This window comes from Phacochoerus africanus, chromosome 2, assembly GCF_016906955.1.
Source record: "Phacochoerus africanus isolate WHEZ1 chromosome 2, ROS_Pafr_v1, whole genome shotgun sequence".
NCBI classification, from domain to species: domain Eukaryota; kingdom Metazoa; phylum Chordata; class Mammalia; order Artiodactyla; family Suidae; genus Phacochoerus; species Phacochoerus africanus.
This window is the reverse complement of record NC_062545.1, coordinates 221,910,207-221,931,501: the sequence shown is the minus strand read 5'-3', so window position 1 is coordinate 221,931,501 and position 21,295 is coordinate 221,910,207. Positions and strand designations below refer to the sequence as shown.

The following is a 21,295-nucleotide window of genomic DNA, read 5'->3' as shown; positions in this document are numbered from 1 at the left end:
TATTTGGATTCCTTTAGGCTGTGCCACAACGGGAACTCCCTGGAGCTACTTTTAGTGTGTAACACTGCCCCCCCCAATGCCCTTCTTTTAGGTGTACAACAACCACTACCTATATACCTTCTAGGGCACACGTGGCTATTGGTCGCTTGAAATGAAATGTGGCAAGTCCCGGTGGAGATGTACCGTAACTTAGTATGAAAAAACAGAACATAAAATATCTCTCTTCATAATTCGTATATTTTGAAATGATAATATTTGGGATATGTTGATTGAAATAATATATTATTAAAGTTACTTTTGTCTGTTTCTTTAAAAAATATATATGTATATATGTTTGAGACGCATACATTTGAAATTATATATAATCCCATAATTATTAAATCACATATGCTTTAAATTTTTATCAGACAGTGCTGTTCTGGAAAATGATCAAAATATTCAGGCGTGCTTCTCTTTCAGGGTCAGTGGGGGCAGCCTGTGATCTCCCCTTGTGTGTTTTGTTCTAGGTTACATGTCGCCACACCCATCTCCATTGGGAGCCCCAGAGCACGTTTCCAGCCCTATATCGGGAGGCGGCCCGACCCCACCACAGATGCCACCGAGCCAGCCGGGCACTCTCATCCCGGGCGACCCACAGGCAATGAGCCAGTCCAACAGAGGTCCCTCGCCTTTCAGTCCTGTCCAGCTGCATCAGCTGAGAGCTCAGATTTTAGCTTACAAAATGCTGGCCCGGGGCCAGCCCCTCCCAGAAACACTGCAGCTTGCAGTCCAGGGAAAAAGGACGTTGCCTGGCATGCAGCAACAGCAGCCACCACCGCAGTCCCAGCCTCAGCCGCAGCCGCAGCAGCCGCAACAGCAGCAGGCCCTTGTTAACTACAACAGACCATCTGGTAGGTTAATGTACAACCAAATGAATAATGCCATGGTCCAACTTGCATAAAAAGGACTGCTCACTGCAGGGAAACACTGGGTCGGTATCGGCCCAGGGCTAGCATAGCCTTCTATTGTATGTACCTCACTGGCCCCCTTGTCTGGCTTCCTTCACTTAGTTGGCCAAGATTCTCAGTCTCTGCCGGGGAGTCCCAGAGCAGTGCTTCTTAACCTTTGGAGACTCTGGTGCAAGCTGTAGATCTAGAAAAAAGCGCACTACCCTAGTGATTTTGCATTCTCTTTCAAGTCGTTCATCGTTTGTTGGAAGCCCATTCACGCACCCCGGGTTCAGAACCCAGTGCATTCTGTGGCCCACACATAGGCCTTGACTCTTCTCTCCGTAAGCCATTTCATGTCTGTTGATTTATTTATGTCTACCCCTTTGTGTTGTGAAAAGCATTTGGGGAGGCTTCCAAGAAGCATACCTGAGGTAAAGGAATTCTCAAGTAGAAAATCAGAAACAAAGGGAAGTAGAAACCAACCGAGGTCAGTGAGATCAGGAATGTGGGGGCCACAGGAGCTCTCCTGGTTGCTGCACCTGAGCTTCCAAGTCACTTGAGTCCAAGAGTCAGGAAAGGAGACAGGGTCCAGTACCTAATTTTCATCATATGGAAAGAAGTTACTGACCAGTTTTTCAGAGGATGCAAGGTCCTTTCTAGCAGAGAGTATAAAGTAGCTTTCCCAGGTGGGATTATTTTTTAAATTATTGCTGTTATTATTCTAAGAGGCACTGCATGATAGAGGCATGGGTAAGATTTATTCAGAATAAATAGACTGAGAGAATCCATGTGGCTTATTTCCTATATATGCGGGCATCAGAACTGAAGCAATGACCTTATATCATGGCTTCAGATGGGCTTCTTCTTTATATGGCCTTTGGTGGTCTGGCTTGATCCCACTGATAGAATTCAGAGCTCTAGAAAGCTGGAGCATGACCTTCCACCAAGGTTGTTTTCTCTGGGAGGGTTTTTGTCAGCAACTGGATAAGCACAGAGTTTATGGTTCTATTCTAACTAGAGCTTTGAATTCCAGAGAATTTGAATCCTAGGGAATTTAAATTCCAGAGTGCTTACTTGTCACTGACACTCATTCCTGTGAAAGGTTTCCTCTCATGTAGGCAAACCCTGACATCTGATCATTGTAATGAGTTTGGGATATTGATCCTCTTCCTAGGATTTGGGACTTCTATAGTGTGAAAGGGTTCAGATGACAATTCTTTTTTTAATATTCTACCTTTGGCATTTGTAAATGTTTCTCTTCTGGTAGAGGAAGCCCTAAGAGTTTCCTTTGTGAACAATAAATTTATCTTGTTAGTTGTAGATGGAGCCTAGGGATGTGTTTTTCAAGAGCAAGAAAGTCTTGTGTAATCTCCAGATTCTCTTTGTGACAGAGGTACTCTGGTAGGTGGAGGATCACATGGGACCACAATAGTGTAGACTACAAAAGCTATACAAGTAAACTGTGCATAAAGTGGTGGTTTGAACACTCTTTGTTTTTAGAGGCTTTAAAACCCCCAAACTCGGAATTCCCATTGGAGCGCAGCAGAAACGAATCTGACTAGTATCCCTGAGGATTCGTGTTCCATCCCTGGCCTCGCTCAGTGGATTGGGGATCTGGTGTTATACTGTAACGTGGCATTGCAGTGTACCACCACTACAGCTGTGGTGTAGGTCACAGACATGGCTTGGATCCCTTGACTACACGGCAGTTTTAGCTCCTATTTGATCCCTATCCTGGGAACTTCCATATGCTGCAACCCTAAAAAGCAAAGCAAAAAAAAAAAAACCAAAACCCCACAAAACTCTAGCTCTCAGGAATGCAGCCAGAGAGAAGAAAATACTTATATATGTCTGTGTGTGTATGTGGTGTGCACGTATTGAGTGCTTACTGGCTAACCTGGTACTCCATACTAAGCAATAAGCACCTTGCCCACATGGCCCATCCAGAGTGTGAAGAGTCAAGATTCCAATGCCAGCAGCACCACTGGAAAGCCTGGGTCCTTATTCCCCTCCCCACACTGGCTCCTCTGTGACCAAAAGGCTCATTGTAAGGGAAGGACTGTGTCTTGAGGTCTGTGTACCAAATGCAGGTGTTTTTACTCCTGTGTATAGGAAGGAAAAGTGTCTCAGCTCCTTAACTGAGAGGGTTTTTACTAGTACTCCAGACATAATAGCAACAAAATTGGTGATCTTGCTATCCTGCATCTCAGTATATGAGGAGCATTAACTGAGAGTTCCCAGTAGAGGCTGAGTGGTAACAGTCAGATGGTTGGTAGTTTAAGGAGGAGGGACCAAAATCTGTGCTTCCCGAAAAAGGTAACAGAGAGGGACCTTGTCACATAGGCACATCTCACTGTGCATTGTGGCTTATTCTGGGGTATCATCCCATTGAGGACCTGTGAGTGTTAAGATTTTAAAAAATGACCTAGGCTCAATAGGAGAAGATTCCCAGGTATTATTTAAGGAAGCAGGAAGCTGAATGCTTCAAGAATTCATTTGAGAAATGTTTTCACCCAAAGTCACAATAATGAGATCAGAGGGAGAGTCAGACTTAAAGGATGAAGTATCAGTTTTCTGGACACTGTGCCTAACAAATACTGCACATCCTAACCAACAAAATCCTGAGTGCATTTTCTGGATCATTTCTAGAAGAGAAGGCTCCATTTTTTAATTTTTTTTTTTATTACCCCAGTTCTAATGTCTATATCTTTCTCGCCACGCTCCTGTCATTAGGGGGAGACACATTTTCTGTCTAACTCACTGCTCATGTCTTTTGTATTTCCAGCAGTCAGGCTTAATTAGAAATGAAAATATTGGGGCAGATAGTGCCAGAGTAGGCAGAGAGGTTGTGGATGTAGGAGGAGAGAGGATACTGTCTTCAAATAGAGTATACCCACTCCAGCCACTGGGAGGGAGGTTGCATTTCTGAACCTGTCCCCAAATCTCAGATTTCACTGGGAGTTGATGACCTTACTTGACAAAGACATCTTTTTTTTTTTTTTTTTAAGTTGGCATTTAGGACAAGTCAAAATAAGGCAAAATAATTTTTCTACATTAATATTACTTTTATTAATTATTTTTTTTATCTCCCCTCCCTTTTTTTTCTTTTTTTCCTTTTTATGGCCATACCTGTGACACATGGAGTTCCTGGGCTAGGGGTCTAATCGGACATCCATCTGTGATCTACACCACAGCTCACAGCAACACCAGATCCTTAACCCACTGAGTGAGGCCAGGGATCGAACCCTCATTCTCACTGATACTAGGTTGGGTTCTTAACCCACTGAGCCAAAATGGGGACTCTCCCCTCCCACCCCTTTAAAATAAAGAAGTATAATTACCTCTGCTAATACTGCAGGAAAAAAATCAATTTAATCATGTCTCCTTCTCTGGAGGTAGCTGTGATTCCATTTTTCTTTTGTCCCATTTGCTAGCCTTATTCATGTGTGAAGAGAATCTTTTTGGCTGGGGTGATCTACCTCAAACCACTCCAAAGTTATAATTCACCAAAAATGACAGCATCAGAGCCACCAGCAGAGAATTACGGTTTGACTGGAGGAAGTGTACACTGAACAAATAACTCTTTGGTCCTTGCCTGCTGTGGGCTCTGCTCAGATCGAACCCACCATTTTTTCTTCTAGTTTTGATACATTTTTCTCTTTAGAGATGAAAGCAAAATTCAAAATAGGAACTGAGAAAGTTTGGGGTTTTTTTTGTGGTAGGTAGGAAGGACTTCATGGTAGAAAGTAAAAGTTTTATTGCTGATTTTTTTCAGTGCTTGTCCCTTTCCTGCTTCCAGCATACCGTTTTATAGTTATCTAAAATTTCTTAGTAAGCTTAGTATAAAAACACTTCTTTATTACATTTACCTTTTCAACCTGTGGAAACCACTTAAATCATTCTTTAATGCCCAGACTGTTATTTGCATAAATATCCTTGTTTGCCAGAAGGTAAAGTGGGAGCTCTGTGCAGAAGATCTGTACATGTGAGACTTAGGTAATTTAGTAAGTTTGTTCACCTGTTTCTTAAAATCAGGCACCTCATAACCACTCCCCACCCCCCGCTTAGCTGCAGTGAGAGGCCCCTCAGGAGTGTCAGGGCATGTTTCTACCTTGTTCTAAGATGAGGAACACATTTTGTACCTCTGACCATTAACCCTAAATTGTTTATGTTGGGGAGGGAGTAAGAGATAAGCTAAAGAATGTAATTTGTCTTCCTTCTGAGGATATCAGGGTGTGTTCTTATCATTTTGCAGACCAGGAGCATCTGTTGTTGAGATGCTTTCTGTTGATAAAAAGCAAATCCAGTCAGGCAACTCAACGCCTGAAGGACCAGCAGAGCACCTAAGGGCTAGGGAGTTGTGTTGTGGGTGTGTCTAACGTCAGCCAGCTGCGTTCAGTCCCCCAGCCTCTGTAAAGAGAAGGTTTATATCATCTGTTGGAGGGAGGAGAGAATAGACCCAGGCAGTAAAGGAACTCAGCAGTGTTTAGTTAGAAAGGAGTTTGCCTATGACTCTGATGGGGGATTAGCAGGAGACACATGGCAGGCCGACTTATCTGCGTATTTGTGCTGAGTTGTATTAACTCTGGAAACACTTTGAAGTTTGCTTTCGAATAGCTCATTTGCAACGCTGCTAGCTAATGCAGTACCAAATTTCTTTGAAAGCCTTTTTAAAAAAAATTATTGAAATATAGATGATTTACAACATTGTGTTAGTTTCAGGTGTACAGTAAAGTGACTCAGTTATATACACATACACATATATAAATGTATATATTCTTTTTTTACACTCTCTTCTATTATAGATTGCTTTAAGACATTGAGTATAGTTCCCTCTGTTATATAGTAGGTTTTGTTGGTTATTTTGTATATAGTCGTCTGTATTCTTTTGTTATGGAGTTTTTCTGAAAAGCTGAGTAATTAAATGAGATTTCTTTACTTTCATGCCCTTGGTGGTTACAACAATGACCAGAGCTGGGGGTTGAGCATATAACCATGTTAAATCCTTAGAACCCCCCTAGGAGGTGGATTCTGTTATTATCCCCATTCTGTTCGCAAGGAAACTGAGGTACAAGGGGTAAGTAACTTGCTCAGGCTGATAAGGTGCAACTTATCAATTCTTTTGCAAAGATGCAGGGTACTTTAAATCTGTTTTGTTCACAACAAGTTGTATTTTTAAATTGGAGATTTGAATATCCAAGTCCCTGTTTGGATTTCTCTTTGCTTCTCAATTTTAAGGGTCCTACAACCAGATAAGAAATGTCTGTATTTATAGATTAAAGAAGCCTAGCTGTGTGTGTATCAGATATAGTTCGTAGTCCTAGGCTGAAAATGACTAGATTCGGAACCAGGGATGTCAGACATGCTCTGGATGTCTTCCTTTGATTGTGTGATTTTAAAAATAGTGACTTGAATATAACTCAAGGAGTCCGTGTGGAGTTCTGCATAGGTATTTACAAGCTATAATGCTAAAGAAAGCACCCAGAGTAAGTGAATTGTGTTGCATTGTTGCACTGTTAACAGCAGGAAAAATGCTTGAGAACTGAAATTAGGTAATTAGTTCATATGATATTATCTTATCAGCAAGATATGGATTTTCTTTTTATTAAAGGTGCTGGTTTTTGTAGACCGCCTCATTGTGTTAAATTTATTATTTAGTATGCTTATACCAAGTATTCAAATATATTTAATTCTATCAGTTTCTCGAGCTTATTAAGGAAATTCATGGAATCACAGAGAATTTAAATGATTGTTAGGAATCTCTGTCTCCTCTCTTTTGGCTGGATCGCATCTAAAGCAACCTAAATGAACGACCTCAGCAGGAAAAAAACATTTGAAATGTTCCTCCATAACTCATTCCAATGCTTAACAACCCTAAGATTTAATGTTTAGAAATTGGTTTCTTACATATGGATGAAAGAAACTCTAAATCTAAAATATTATGAAAAGCTATGCATTCTGTAAAAAGCCTCCCATTCAGGAAAAAATGGGAACATTCTTAGCTGAAAAGAATCTCTTTATTGTGATTGTGCATCTACAATGCCTAAGATAAAAAAGGTAAAAAATAAAAAGAAATGCATTTTCCCTCCAGAATTTTTCATCAATCCTAGAACCGGGGCTACAGATTACCTTAAGGAGTCTTATCTAGCCCTAGGTCTTTTGGAAAGTTTTACCTAATTTCAGAAGGAGGGGGAAAAAAGAACAATGCTGTGCGCACACACACACACACACACACACACACACTGTAGTTTCCTAAGCAGTTTGTTCTCATTCTTCCCATTCCTTCTATCAAAATATTTGATTATCCTTGTGTTGTCATTTAAGCCCATTCTAAACAATGTTTGCTGGAAATTGAATAAATATGTTTAATTTTTCATAATGTATGTCTTTGTATGGTTGATTATTAAGTCACTCTGAAGTACAGAGATGATTATTTTTGTTATCATTTAATAATTTTAACTTTTCTCTGAACAGATATAGAAAATACTTGGAATAATGCCTGAGAGGTTTTTAACATCTGCTTACTAAGTTTTTTTTTTTTTTTTAATTTACTGACTCCTTTACTAATCTTATTCATTACTTTGAAATAAGTAAAAAATCACCTCAGAGGAGAGATGGAACACTTCTTATTTTAGGTCCAGACCTAGCAATCAATTTAAACTCCTAAAGTTTAATGTGGAAAATTGCTTTAAATTAACTTATCAAGTGCATTTTGATAAGCTTAATGAGTGCATATTCCTTTATTCTGATAACATGAGAAAAATGCTCTCTTGAATGTTAATATTTGCTAGTTTTTATTCGATGGCATGAGCAGGTTCTTTCTTCCCTCTACACTGAATGTTTTTAGAAATATTTTCTAACATGTAGTTAAAAATGTAAGTTCTCTATGCACTAATTAAGCCTGAAATACACTTTAAAGCTCATTAAGGAAAAATGGGGTGCCTCTATCCTTTCACATTCAGAGAACCTGTGAGCTGCTGTACCACATGAGTTCTAAGGGCAGGGCTCTTCCAGATTGGGATGGGTGGGGGTTTACCACGTGGTTGGCAAAAAGACACCCAAATTGCGCCTGACTGTTGGGTGGCTCCCTTGCTTTTTCAGAACTCTGAATGCATTTGTAATTCTTTTTAAGAGTCCACTGTAGACCTACATTAAAAGCAGGGTGTCCATTCTTAGCAGTTTATTACCTAAGAGTCATCTGGGGGCCATTTTGCCCACATTCATTAATGAGTGGCATTTCCCTTTGGGATAGATGCCAGCTCATTTTTTTCCTTCCTTCTCCTTTCCCCTCTTCCCTTCTTTTCATCTTCCTCCCTTCCCTTCTTTTTTCTTGGGAGGTGGCAGGGGGCGGTGGGCAGACAGGGGGTGGGCAGAGGGCTCCTTCCTTCCTTCCTGAGCTGCCCATGTCGCTCTTTGTCCCGCAGGCCCGGGGCCAGAGCTGGGCGGCCCGAGTCCCCCGCAGAAGCTGCCTGTGCCCGCGCCCAGCGGCCGGCCCTCGCCCGCACCCCCCACAGCAGCACCACCGCCTGCGGCCGCCGTGCCTGGGCCCTCCGTGCCGCAGCCCGCCCCGGGGCAGCCCTCACCCATCCTGCAGCTGCAGCAGAAGCAGAGCCGGATCAGCCCTGTCCAGAAACCTCAAGGCCTGGACCCTGTGGAGATTCTGCAGGAGCGGGAGTATAGGTAATGCACCCCACCCCGGGGTGTCAGCTTCTGGGTTCTTGAAAGAATCAGCCAGCCTAGGGGGTCTGGTGTCTCCTGGGTTGTGGTCTTTTCTATGGGGCCAGGGAAAGGCCTAATGGAAATCCCAGAGGCTGAGACTAATGCCTGAGAATGATTTTAGAACAAAGTCACAGAGAAGAGTTTTTTGGCCACTGGGGAGGGGCGTTGAGGGCCCTCTGGGAGGTTCTAGATTGGCAGGACTGTGATTTTCACCCATTCTATCAGAAAAGTTTTAACTACCCCTATGACATGCTCAGATCCAGAGTCCAGCCCTCAGTTCCTAAAGATGGAAAAAAAGTGGTCAACCCACACTTAGATTATGTAGTGTTTCCTTTTGGTTTGTTAGCTTGTCTTTGAATGGTAACTGAGCTGTTCACTTGTTGAGTGTGTCTGTTGACCTGACCTTCAGGTTAATACCACATCTGGTGATACTAACGCATACTTCAGTAGCTTGATATAATGTATTTAATGTATTCTTTTTTTCTTTCTTTCTTTCTTTCTTTTTTTTTTTTTTTTTTGAGCTCCCCTGGTATGTAGAAGTTCCCAGGCCAGGGATCAAACCTTGCCACTACAGTGACCTGAGCTGCTGCAGCGATCATAAACTTGCTGCGTCACAAGGAAGCCCCTGTATTCTTTGATTTAGTTCAAGCCTTTGCTGTCTACGGCTTAATCCAGCTTTTGGGGTAGGCCTTATGTAAGTGTCTTCATATGGGGTCCTTTTTTATTTTTAATTTATTTTTCTTTTTAAGGGCTGCACCCATGGCAAATGGAGGTTCCCAGGCTAGGGGTCTAATTGAAGCTGTAGCTGCTGGCCTATACCACAGCCACAGCAATGCCAGATCTGAGCCCGGTCTGTCACCTACACCACTGCTCATGGCAACGCTGGATCCTTAACCCACTGAGCAAGGCCAAAGATCGAACCTGCATCCTCATGGATACCAGTCAGGTATTTTCGCTGAGCCACGACAGGAATTCTGATGGGGTCCTTTTTTAAACTCTTAATCCAGAAACTTGATTTTCATCTGACTTGTCACATGTATCTAAATCAAGCATTGGCAAACCTTTTCTGTACAGGGCCCCAGAGTCTATGTTGTAACTACCCAGGTCTGCCCTTACAGTGTGAAAGCAGCCGTAGATAATTGTGGGCTGGCTGTGTTCCAGGAAAACTTTGTAAGAATAGGCTATAGGCAGGGTTTGGCCTGCAGGCTATAGTTAGCAGATCCCTGATGTAAATAGTTAATGTCAATCAAAAAGAGAGTCCATTATATTGAGTTAGGATAAAATGAAGCTAAGATCTTGGTTTCTGGAGTTAGCCAGAAAGCATGCTCTGCTATTAACTAGCTGTTACCTTTGTCAAGTTACATCTCTTTTCTGTGACTCAATTTCCTTCTCTGTTAAAATAGAGTATTTATTTTCTATTTCTAATGTTCATTTTTTTTTTGGCCATGGCCTGCTGTGGCTTAATGTGGGATCTTGGTTCCTGGACCAGGGATTAAATGCTGAAAGCACTGAGTCCTAACCACAAGACCACCAGGAAACTCCCAAAAGAGGGTATTATAGGATCTCTTGTAGGGGGAAGATAAAATCATGTAAAGACTTCCAGAAGTTCCTGCTGTGGCATAGTGGGTTAATGATCTGGCTTGTCTCTGTGGTGTAGATGATTTCATCCCTGGCCCAGCTCAGAGCATTAAGGATCTGCAGTGGGTTAAGGATCCGGTGTTGCTGCAGCTGTGGCATAGGCCACAGATGCGAATCATAGTCAGTCCTTGCCATGGATGCGGCTGAAAAAGGGAAAAAAAATCTAATACATATTAACTGTTTTCATTGTTTTCCAGGTATGATTTAATTTAAAAGATCAGAGATTAAAAATTATAAAGAATGTTAGTAAATAAGGTCTGTGTTCCCTTTAAAAACATTACCTTAATCTTTACTGGAAAAAACATGACTTACCTGAGCATTAAAATACTCAGTTATTAGCTTTGAGCATTTACTCCAAAAGAAATCACAGTAACTTGCCATTCAATGTGTGTAGCTTTTTGGATGAAAAGTATAACTTTACTCTCATTGCTATTACTAATCCTCAATTAAGAGCTTTTATGTTGCTCTTTCCAGCTTTCCGTTTATCCCTAGAGAGCTAGATACTCAAACTCAATTGATTTTTGAACGTTGGTAGGCAGGTTCTGTTGGGTGAGTAACTGCTGTGTGGTAGAAAGTCAGATATTAGCACTATGCACTCATTTGGGGCAGAAACACTATATTCATATGCAGCCTTTTTTTTTTTTTGATGTTGCTATTGAATGAAAAAGTCAAAAGTGCTTTTGAAAAGACAGTAAATGGGATAGAGAGAGAATGTGTGGTTACTCTAAAATTCTGATTTCCCAAGAGCTAACATTTTTTACCTACCTTGAAGGTTAGAGAGCTATCAGTCCCTTTGCAAAATCATGTAAACTACCCTCATAACCTAGAAATACATACGAATTTTCTTCTTCCTTTTTCAGCCTGTGGTGTGTTGTGTGTGTCTTACTGATTCCTAAATTTTATCATTTTTACCAGAGTTTTATATGCAGTTCTTTTCTTGTAACGAGCTAATTTTAGCACTTTTTTTTTGGGGGGGGGGAAGGGAGGGTGGGGAAATGATCTTAGTGGATTGGTCTCCTAGAATAAACAGTGTTAAGTAGTACTGTTTGTACCATTTCGCCTATTCCAGTGTGTGAAAAAGCTTTTGTCTTCTATACCTGTGTCAGTTTTTTAAACAATGTGTCTGTCAGTATCTTTTAAATTATAAGCATTGGGGAATGTGGTGGAATGCCTGTTTTTCATATTATTATTATTACTTGATGAATGTCTCCTCTTTGGTAAAGCTGCTTGGTTTTTGAAGTGATTGATCTGGTAACCCTGGGTCCAAAAGTCTGGTGGGTCTTTTGGTCTGAATTTTCCCATGGCCATCTTGAAAAGAAGCTTAGGTTTTACATGCGCATCTTTAACTTCTTTACTTCAAGAGCCGTAGCTGGCTTCTGCCTGTACGAAGGTAAATTGTCCAACTGCAGAGGTTAATAAAATTTATTCCTTAAAAAGGGTTAGATCATCCCCTTAGGCACCTGAAAAAGTTAGCTAAAAAACCCTTTTCCTTCTGCCCCACTTTGAGAGAATTGCTTACCAGCCTATAGCACTAACAACTGAAAGGGTCCAGTGTATCTTTCCCTCCTGACTGAGGATTTGAGTAAGGTCTTTAAAAAAAAAAGAAATCTCTTTTATAATTTCATAAACTTGGTTTGAGCAAAAATCATCTGTCGGGAATGTTCATTTCTTTATGACTGTTGTACTATCATTTACCTTGTCTATGAAAATTGAAATTGTCAGAATTTTTAAATTTTTTTTACTTTTAAGTCACTTGACTGTTCATCATAAAATCAGAATTTTGACAAATTGACCTTCTTTATTCAGTAATAGCATAAATAAGATTCTGCATATGAACACCTTGCCTCAGATCTATACAAGCTCTTCAGTGAAAAACATTTTATTCCCATTTACATTGGATCCTTTCTTTTAGACCATCTTTTTCTTATGATAGAACCTTATTATTTTTTTGTGTTGGTGCCTTTTTTTTTTTTTAATATTTTGGCACACTTTCTTTGCCCTGTCAACATACCTAACTTCAGTTTTTTCCATCTCGAGTTAGAGGGCTTGTCAGAAGTGCTCCAGGAATGATCATGCTAGCATATAAGTTAATTCCACAGATCTTTGCATGAGAAAGAAAGGGGTTTGTTTGAGAAGAGAGAGCCTCTTCGAATTATGGGAGCCCTCTTTGGTATCAAGTCAGAATTTAGTATGAAAACTGTAGTGTAGCCTCCTTGCCCTGGGAAGCAAGCATGGTCCACTTACCTTTTTTTTTTTTTTTTTTGGTCCTGCCCTGGTCTCCATCACAACCCTGAAAATTCCTTCTCAAAAACGACCAAGAGCTGCTTCATCAGCAGAGTTACCAAAAGTCAGTTTCCTTCTCTCTCTCTTTTTAAAAGTGTCACTCAGCTCCTTGAAGGAACAAAATGTACCAGTGTCATTTTCTGTTCAAATAACTCTCCTATAGGAATCATAAACTTCTCCTCTGGACCTGAACAAATATCTGTCGCCTTTAATGGAACTCTTTTTCTTGCCAGAACAGTAACCCCTCTTGATTTACTGTTCAATCTGTATGAAAAACCTGAGTGACCTAATTCTGCTTCAATTTTCGGTCCTCGTGAGGACACTAAATGAGTCTCCTGCAGTTATGCAGTATTACATCTGTTGTTGTTTCTGGAAGTTTAGAATCCTGAATCTCTTTAGCGGACTACCTGCTGAATCCCATTGATGGGAAGATGAAATTGTCTGGAGAGAAGCATTATTTAAAATGAAGATTTCTATTAACAACAACAGCTACCACCACACAAAGATAAAATTTCCTACGTAAAAGAAGCCCCTCCTGGACCTTGGCTACCCCTCCCCACCCTGTACTGAATTGAATGCATATAATTTTACTTTAGCATCTGCCTTTTTCTCTTCTATCATTCTCACATTGGCAGTTTGTACTTCTTGCCTCCCTTTCATAAAAGAAAGATTCTTTTGTGCTGGGAAATCTGAGATTCATGGACAAATTACTAGGCCCTTTGGAGAAACAGTCATTTCAGGTAGAAGTGCATCCGTCTCCCGCTGCCCACCCACTCCCAGGCCAAATCACCCAAGGCTTCCTCTACTCCATGCCCCACCTTCCCTCCACTCTGCAACTCCTACCCTCCCAGTTTCGTGTGATTTAATCTTTACACTGTCAGCCCGGTTGTCCTAAGATTATTTATTTCATCTTAGCTCCACAGGTTCTTTAGAAGATGAAGGAAAAAACAGCTATTCCTCTAATATTGCCCTTGACCTAATTTGTCAAAGGGAGTAAAACAATACCAAGGGAGAATTTGAGTTCTGGGCTATTCAAAAGAAAAAGATCTGCAATAAATCTAGAACCAAGGAAGTAGAATAACCATAACATTGACCCTTATCTCATCCTGCTATAATATTTACATTTCCCTTAGTATGGCCTTCATGCCACAAAAGTGAAATTGTTTCAGTTTAGTTTTTTTTTCCCCCTTTAAATTATATATTTGAGAAAAATCTATAATACTTTTAATATTTTAATTGTTAAGATATATCATCTGCTGCTGTATTTGGGGATTTGGGGCTATGTGTGTATTTAAGAAATTGAATTGGGAGTTCCTGTTGTAACTCAGTGGTAATGAACCTGACTAGTACCCATGAGGATGTGGGTTCGATCCCTAGCCCCACTCAGTGGGTTAAGAATCTGGCATTGCCATGAACAGTGGTATAGGTTGCAGATATGGCTCGGATCTAGTGTTGCTGTGGCTGTGGCATAGGCTGGCAGATGTAGCTCTGATTCTACCCCTAGCCCAGAAACTTCCATATGCCACAGGTGCAGCCCTAAAAAAGAAAACAAAACAAAACAAAAAAAAACAGAAAAAAAAATAAAGGAAGTAGAGGTTTGTTTCATACAGAGAAAATTTTAAAAAATGATTAAGAATCCATGAATGTAAGTTGTAAAGGAATATGAAAGAAAACTGGGAGAGTTTGAACAATTTGACCAAGAGAATAAAGCTTATTGCAGTTTGAACTAAGACATTTTTAGTCTGTTGCATGATTAAACTATTTAAAAGTGCTGTTATTTGTGTTGGTATGCATAGTTGAAGTAACAATAACGATTATAATACCGGTAATAACACATTATGATGATAAATCATTCAGTGAATCGAATTAATAACGTATATACCAAATAAAATAGGAATCTGTCAGAATATGATATTCAGTGAAGTCAATGAAAAATGATACATTTCCCTTACTGTCATTTTTCAAGTTTTGTTTTCATTCTATTTATTTCTCTACCAAAGCAAACAACTGTAATTTTTTTCAAAAGCACTCACTTGGTATTTTGACTGTATGAAGTATTAAGATATTTTGCAGCATCTAAGTCATAGAATGTTTTACTTTTTCATGTGAATATACAGCATCATAGAGTTTGACAAAACTATGATATTAATTTTTAACAGAATCTTTCATTATCAAATTTTATAGTTGAGGTCCAAGAGAGTTCACAATTATAATGGATATTTTAGGAGTTCCTGTTGTGGCTCAGTGGTTACGAACCTGACTAGGATTTGTGAGGATGTGGGTTTGATTCCTGGCCTTGCTCAGTGGGTTAAGGATCTGGAGTTGCTGTGAGTTTTGGTGTAGGTCACAGATGTGTCTCGGTTCTGGCGTTGCTGTGGCTGTGGTGTAAGCTGGTGGCTGTAGCTCCAATTAGACCCCTATCCTGGAACTTTCATTTGCTGTGGTTGCAGCCCTAAAAAGCAAAGAAAAAAAAAAAAAGAAACTGTATTTTAATTATCTGCTATATCACTCCAGTGGTGTTGGCATCAGGTGAATGAGAGTTTCAGTCTTGGCTCTCTACTGGCTCTGTGAAGTCCACATCTTTCTTAATACCTGTGAACTTCAGTTTTCTCATTAATAAAATAGGACTGTTGTAGCATATACTTTGTAGGGGTGTCTATGTGTGTGAAAGAGAGATACAGAGAATTAAATTGGGCTTTAAATGTACCTAACTCAGTGCAGTTAATGTTAGTTTAACTTACTAGCTTTTACTGTTACTTCTTTATTGAAATCTATCCAAGACAGCTTTGCCCCAAATTTAGGGGGAGGTAATTCTAAAAATAGATTTAGATGGCATATAATTATTTGTAAGAATGAGATCCAGGGAAACTCCAAAACCAGTTTCTATGGCTAACAGTAATAGTATCCCAAATGGATGAAGTTGGTTGTCTTTTATTTTCTCTTCTGCTTTAATCTCGAGGAGGTACCTCCAGCTCTATTTTTTTGATGATGTCCAGAAAGAGAATCCCTGGCCATTCTTTTCTAGAAACTCTTAGTTTTTAAATACTTTATTGCTGCTCCAAACCTGATTTTTAAAAATGCCTGATTTGCTTTTTCTTTTCTCAAGCAAGCACTGCTCAGAGGAAGTGGTTGTGGTTGGCAGGGCTTTCTCTCTCTCTGAATGTTTTGGGTTGGCTGATTTCTGTGGCCTCAGCACCTAAAACTGCTCTTGTTCACTCAGCTTTAACGGTTGTCATCATCAGCATCTTGGCAAGGAGGGCAAATGGCCTCGTCGCCTTAGGACAGAACTAACTAGAAGTTAGAAAGAGCACTCTGTTGTCTCAGCTCTGTACTCTGGCTGGCCAAGCACTTGGGAACAAGTCAGATTTTCCTGTCTCTGATTTTCTCTCTCTCTTCAGAGGGAACCATGAGGCTTGACTTTGCTCTTAGATGTAGTCTGAGTCTTCCTGGCTGTTAGAGAGAGGTTGTGAAGAAGGCCAGAGTGTTAAGTCACATATATAGCACCCATCTGCATTAATGCAAAGGTAGCTTTTCTTGGTTTAACCTCAGATAATCTGGTTGGGTGTCAGAAATCCGCCATCAGTATCTGGAAGATGTTTTGCCGTGAACTTCAACCTAAGGTTGTTGTCTATCACTTAGGACCAGATCGTAATGTCTATTCTCCCCCGCCCCTTTTTATTATCTCCTTTAGACTTCAGGCTCGCATAGCCCATAGGATACAGGAACTGGAAAATCTTCCTGGCTCTCTGCCACCAGATTTACGAACCAAAGCAACTGTGGAACTGAAAGCACTTCGGTTACTCAATTTCCAACGTCAGGTAATAATATCTTTTCCCCAGCACGTCTAAGATGTAGGAAATAAATGTAATTGTTCCAGAGTGTAATCTGTGCATTTCCTTAAGTCAGCTCAGTATTGTTATAAAGATATAAACTTAGTAAAAGAGTATATCTTTTCGACCAGCAGCATAGAGCTAAAAGTAATGAAGATGAACTTCTTATTATTCTATTTTCCTCTTCTGTATATCAGAGACATTTTTTTTCCTCCCCTATTATGGTTTCCAAAGTCAGAGTTATGGCATTTTGTTAGTGGAGAACAAATGGGGTAGCTCATGTTTGCCTTTATGACTTCAAAGAAAAATAAGGCGATAGATCAGAGCTTCTTTGTAAACAGAAATGTAAAATCCTAGCCATGACTATGAAAATCATTTTAACAGATATGAAAACCACTCTGCTAAATTAATAGCTCATCATTTATAGAAATACATAAAACTATGGTTTGTAACAGTTGACTAGTCATCACAAACTACTTTTGGAATATTTGATCAGATCAGACCCCCCATACTGAGTAATCAGTGAATTAATATGTTTTGTTTTTGCTATGGTCTTAGTAGTCACTGATTAATAAAGACTAGCATAGCAGTCTGTTTTATATTTTCTAAATCTGTAGGAGATTAGTGCAATGAAGTAGAGCTGATTTTTATTTTGATGAGTTTTGCCTTCTGGATCCAAAGGCTGTGTAGGTCTCCTGGTCCTCACACTGCCTCATTTAGTCAAAGTGTGACAGGAATGCTTCCTAACCAGTCAGATGGGCTTGTTGGGTGAAGGTTTTGGGTCATATAAGATGAATTGTCCACAACTAAAAGTAGTTTGAAAGTATGAATTATATGACTTGGTCTGTTGGAGGGTGTGACTAAAATCACAAGGCCACCCTGCCTGCTATTGTCATATGAGTTTGGAAATACATTTGCCTCACTGGTTGTAAGATCATAAGAGGACATCGTAGTGACTGGTGGCTATTTGACCATAGGTTTGTGAGAGTAGATTAGAGCTTAAATCTTTTTTAAAAAGAAAAGAAAAAAGAGAAAAAACTTTCGTTTGCTTCTTTCTTAGAGGTAACTTCATAAAATGCATTGATAAAGTATTTAGTAAAATTTTATTGAATGAGTAGGAATCTGGAATATTTTCAGGAATCATGTTATATTCAAATTAGCTTCACTCTGCTGCATTCTGATTGGTTTCTGATTTTTGCTTCGTATTACTGAAAAATCTCTTATTTATGAAGTTTTCCAATGAAATGAACTATATTGATGCTGATTTCAGATTCAGTCGAATTATATTTTAATGCATATTTCCAATCCCCCGTCTTCTATCACCACGTAATATATAATATGGATGAGCTATTACATTCATGATAATCTAAAAGAAGTCCATGATATAATAAAAAAAATTAAGTATCTTGTGAAGAATATTGTTTGGAGTGGGAAAAAGCCACTGGTATTTCCCTTTTTTTTATGTGAGACAGTGAATTAATATTGTTTCAGTATCTGCAGCTCTTACACATGAACAGGAAGTGATTCTATTCTTTTTTCACAACACCATTCATGTTAATCTTTAAACTCAAAGAGAATGTTAGCATGGCACTTAAGGTGAAGTAAAAGAGTACAAAAGGCTTATTAGCTCATTAATATCATTAGAATAATTAAATCAAATCAATTGATTTATTTACAAACCAAGACGACCTCTATACTTTTTTACACTGTTAACAGTGCTGTACTTGCTTCTTATCTGAATTATTTGTAAAGAAAACTTAGAGCATCTTTGAAAATACCACATACATCTGGCATGATGTAGTCCCTTCCTTAACCAAAAGAGCCAACTATGATGGAGAAACTTGGGGGAACTAAACTAAAGGGAAATAGGAACAGGGCCGGGGACAGGGGCCCAGCCTCCTCCGTCTGGGGGAGGGGGTGTTCTCACTGTTCCTCTCTTGACAGCTGAGACAGGAGGTGGTGGCCTGCATGCGGCGGGACACGACCCTCGAGACGGCCCTCAACTCCAAGGCCTACAAGCGGAGCAAGCGCCAGACCCTGCGGGAAGCCCGCATGACAGAAAAGCTGGAGAAGCAGCAGAAGATCGAGCAGGAGAGGAAGCGTCGGCAGAAGCACCAGGTGTGGTGGGGAGGCGGGAGGATCCTGGGTGCCCTCATGGGACGGCTGCCCAAGCAGGCAACTGGGTGGAGTCAGAACCACCTGAGAAAGGGATGTGGGCAGTGGGGACATCACAGAAAGGATCATGGGAGCATCCGTGGTCCGACCACTCCATTTCCTAAAGTTGAGGAAGCTTAGGCCAAGCCAGAGGCCTGAGTGACCTGCCCCAGGTGACACCAGCAGTCACAGCAGGATAAGGTGGAGGACTGACCCTGCTTTCTGAATTTCAATACGGTGCCTTATTCCTAACCCCATGGGAGGCTGCTTTCTGGGTAGGCATAGGCAGCTTTCCTAGAACAGAATCCTAGGGGAGAGGGAACTTGGAAGAGGAAAGAGGAGGGCAAACAGTTATTTTTGTAACAAATATAAATATAGTATACAGGGGCTTTCAAGGGCCCAGTTGGAGGTTTTCACAGGGGCAGATATTTTAAAACATCCCTTTCTAGGGATTTGGAAATATTTTGATGTAGGATTTGATTTCATGTCATAATCCTATCAATTCTGTTTGAGGTTTTTTGAGCTTAATTTCTGCAATGCTTAGTTTTGTTTTGAAAAGTGTTGGATTTTCGTGTAAATACAGTTATGCGTTTCCTTTATTTAAAAAGCAGACACAAATTATGTCTGGTGATTTTACCTTCCTATAAAACTTATTTTGAGTCACAATTCTGAAGTATTTAAGTTAGAGGAGAAGAAACACTACTTCTGTAACATGATTCTCACTGGAGGGACTCCTCTCCCCAAGGTTTATTTGAATGTGATTTGCTTTAAATTTTGTCATCACCATTTTGTGGGTTCCTCTTCATCTTTGATCTTTCCATTGTCATGTGCCCATGCCTTCAAGGCCTGGGAGGCTTCTCTTCCATAGGCTGGCATCAAAACAAGCTTTGAGGAGTTGTGGTTCAGCAGTAATGAATGCTACATGGGTTCAGTCCCTGGTCCTGCTCAGTGGGTTAAAGATCCAGTGTTGCTGTGAGCTGTGGCCTAGGTTGCAGATGTGCCACCTTGGATCTGGTGTTGCTGTGGCTGTGGAGTAGGATGACAGCTGCAACTCTGATTCAGCCCCTAGCCTATGAACCTCTGTATGCATGGGAGCAGCCCTAAAAAGACAAAAAACAAACCAAAACTAAAAAACTTTGAGAAGTCATCTATTCTACAATGCATAGTCCACACCTAAACTGTGGAGACATACCAGGGTATCTATCTCAAAATAGGTTTTAGTTTTCCCTTGCTTTTCGGTCCACACTGAGAGTTTTCCTGGACTATGTTGAAACCTTATATGATATTGGAAACTGGGTTTTAAGCATTCCTTCTCCCTGCTCTGAATCCTTTAGGAATACCTGAACAGTATTTTGCAACATGCAAAAGATTTTAAGGAGTATCATCGATCTGTGGCAGGGAAGATCCAGAAGCTTTCCAAGGCAGTGGCCACTTGGCATGCCAACACTGAAAGGGAACAGAAGAAAGAGACCGAGCGGATTGAAAAAGAGAGAATGAGGAGATTGATGGTAAGGGGCTTGCCTACAGGAATCCAGGAAAATCCCCCCCCCCCCCCCCGCCCCCCCCGGCCGGCCTGTCTGTACTGAGATTGTTAAACATGCCGTATTTGAAGGAGAAAGTAGAAGCTGCTTATCAAACATGTTAATTCATTCCTTTGAACTTCACAGGGTGGAGTAAAAATATCTTCTCTTTCGTAGACAATGCAGTGCCACAAATCTAGGGCTACTGCTGATGAGTATAGTATTTCCATGTCCTAGGGTGGCACTGCTGTTCAGATGATAGCTTCTCACATAAAGGCAGGTGCTGTATATTGCAGGAGTTTGGATAAGCAGACCTGGAAGGATAGAAACGACTTTTTTTTTTTTTTTTTTTAAAGGATTACCTCTTGGAGACTAATGACAGAAGTTGTTTTGAATGAAGATCTCATTAAGTTGTATCCTAGAATGTAAGAAGTTCTCTTTTTTTGAAGCCTTGGGTGCTTTTTTTTTTTTTTTTTTTTAAGTGGCAAGAATTTTTCTCTAACAATGTAAAAAGTGATTTTTAAGTTAATCTTGAAATGTTGCTCTTTTGGTTATAGTCCCGTTACTGTCAAAGGCTGTTCATGAATCACTTCATTTCCACTTTTATTTTCTAGTAGATGTATAAACCTAGAAGGGATCGGCTTATATCACTGACCCGTGTATTTGGTTTTATTGACCATTTATTTTTGGAATTGGACCTCAGAGCACACTGTGGGTTTTAGAAAACTGTGTGTGATATCTTTTGATAGGAGACCCGTACATTCTTTCTGGAACATAATGCCTGAGTATTGAATGAAGATAAAATCATTAGCCTTAACCCATAATTATGTCCCTGGAAAATTCTAAGTGACACAGTCTTCCTTGATAGTATTACGGTTTGCATTGTGTTGTCATTCATTTTTTTTTTTTTTGATTTCAGAGAGTAAACACCATATTTTCAAAGGCTCTGTGGCCAGGTACTAGTAAATCTTACCATCTCCTCCTGATTTCCTCTCCTTTTTGGGGGAGGGAGGAGACTGTCCAAGAGATCGCTAACTAGCTGGGGAGACCATTTTATAGTAATTTGAGCAGTAAGCAGTCAAATTTGTCTGATTCAACTGAAGTGAAACTAAATTAGAACTTCAGTAACAGATTGGTTTGACACTAATGATTAGGCATTTGCAAATCATTAATTTTTGCAATTAAATGATGGAATATACAGATAACAGAGAAACTGAAGTTT

General features: G+C 40.2%; 1 protein-coding gene across 6 annotated transcripts in view; it reads left to right on the top strand.

The window, feature by feature from the left end:
• The window catches only part of SMARCA2 (SWI/SNF related, matrix associated, actin dependent regulator of chromatin, subfamily a, member 2), a 191,470-nt gene that overhangs the window by 22,702 nt on the left and 147,473 nt on the right, over window positions 1-21,295 (top strand). For all 6 annotated transcript variants that reach the window (XM_047767718.1, XM_047767711.1, XM_047767716.1 and 3 more), the window contains exons 4-8: window positions 507-890; window positions 8,354-8,609; window positions 16,261-16,387; window positions 18,344-18,517; window positions 19,888-20,061. In XM_047767718.1, coding sequence (XP_047623674.1) covers window positions 507-890; window positions 8,354-8,609; window positions 16,261-16,387; window positions 18,344-18,517; window positions 19,888-20,061 — 1,115 coding nt within the window. The remainder of the gene's footprint in view (window positions 1-506; window positions 891-8,353; window positions 8,610-16,260; window positions 16,388-18,343; window positions 18,518-19,887; window positions 20,062-21,295) is intronic.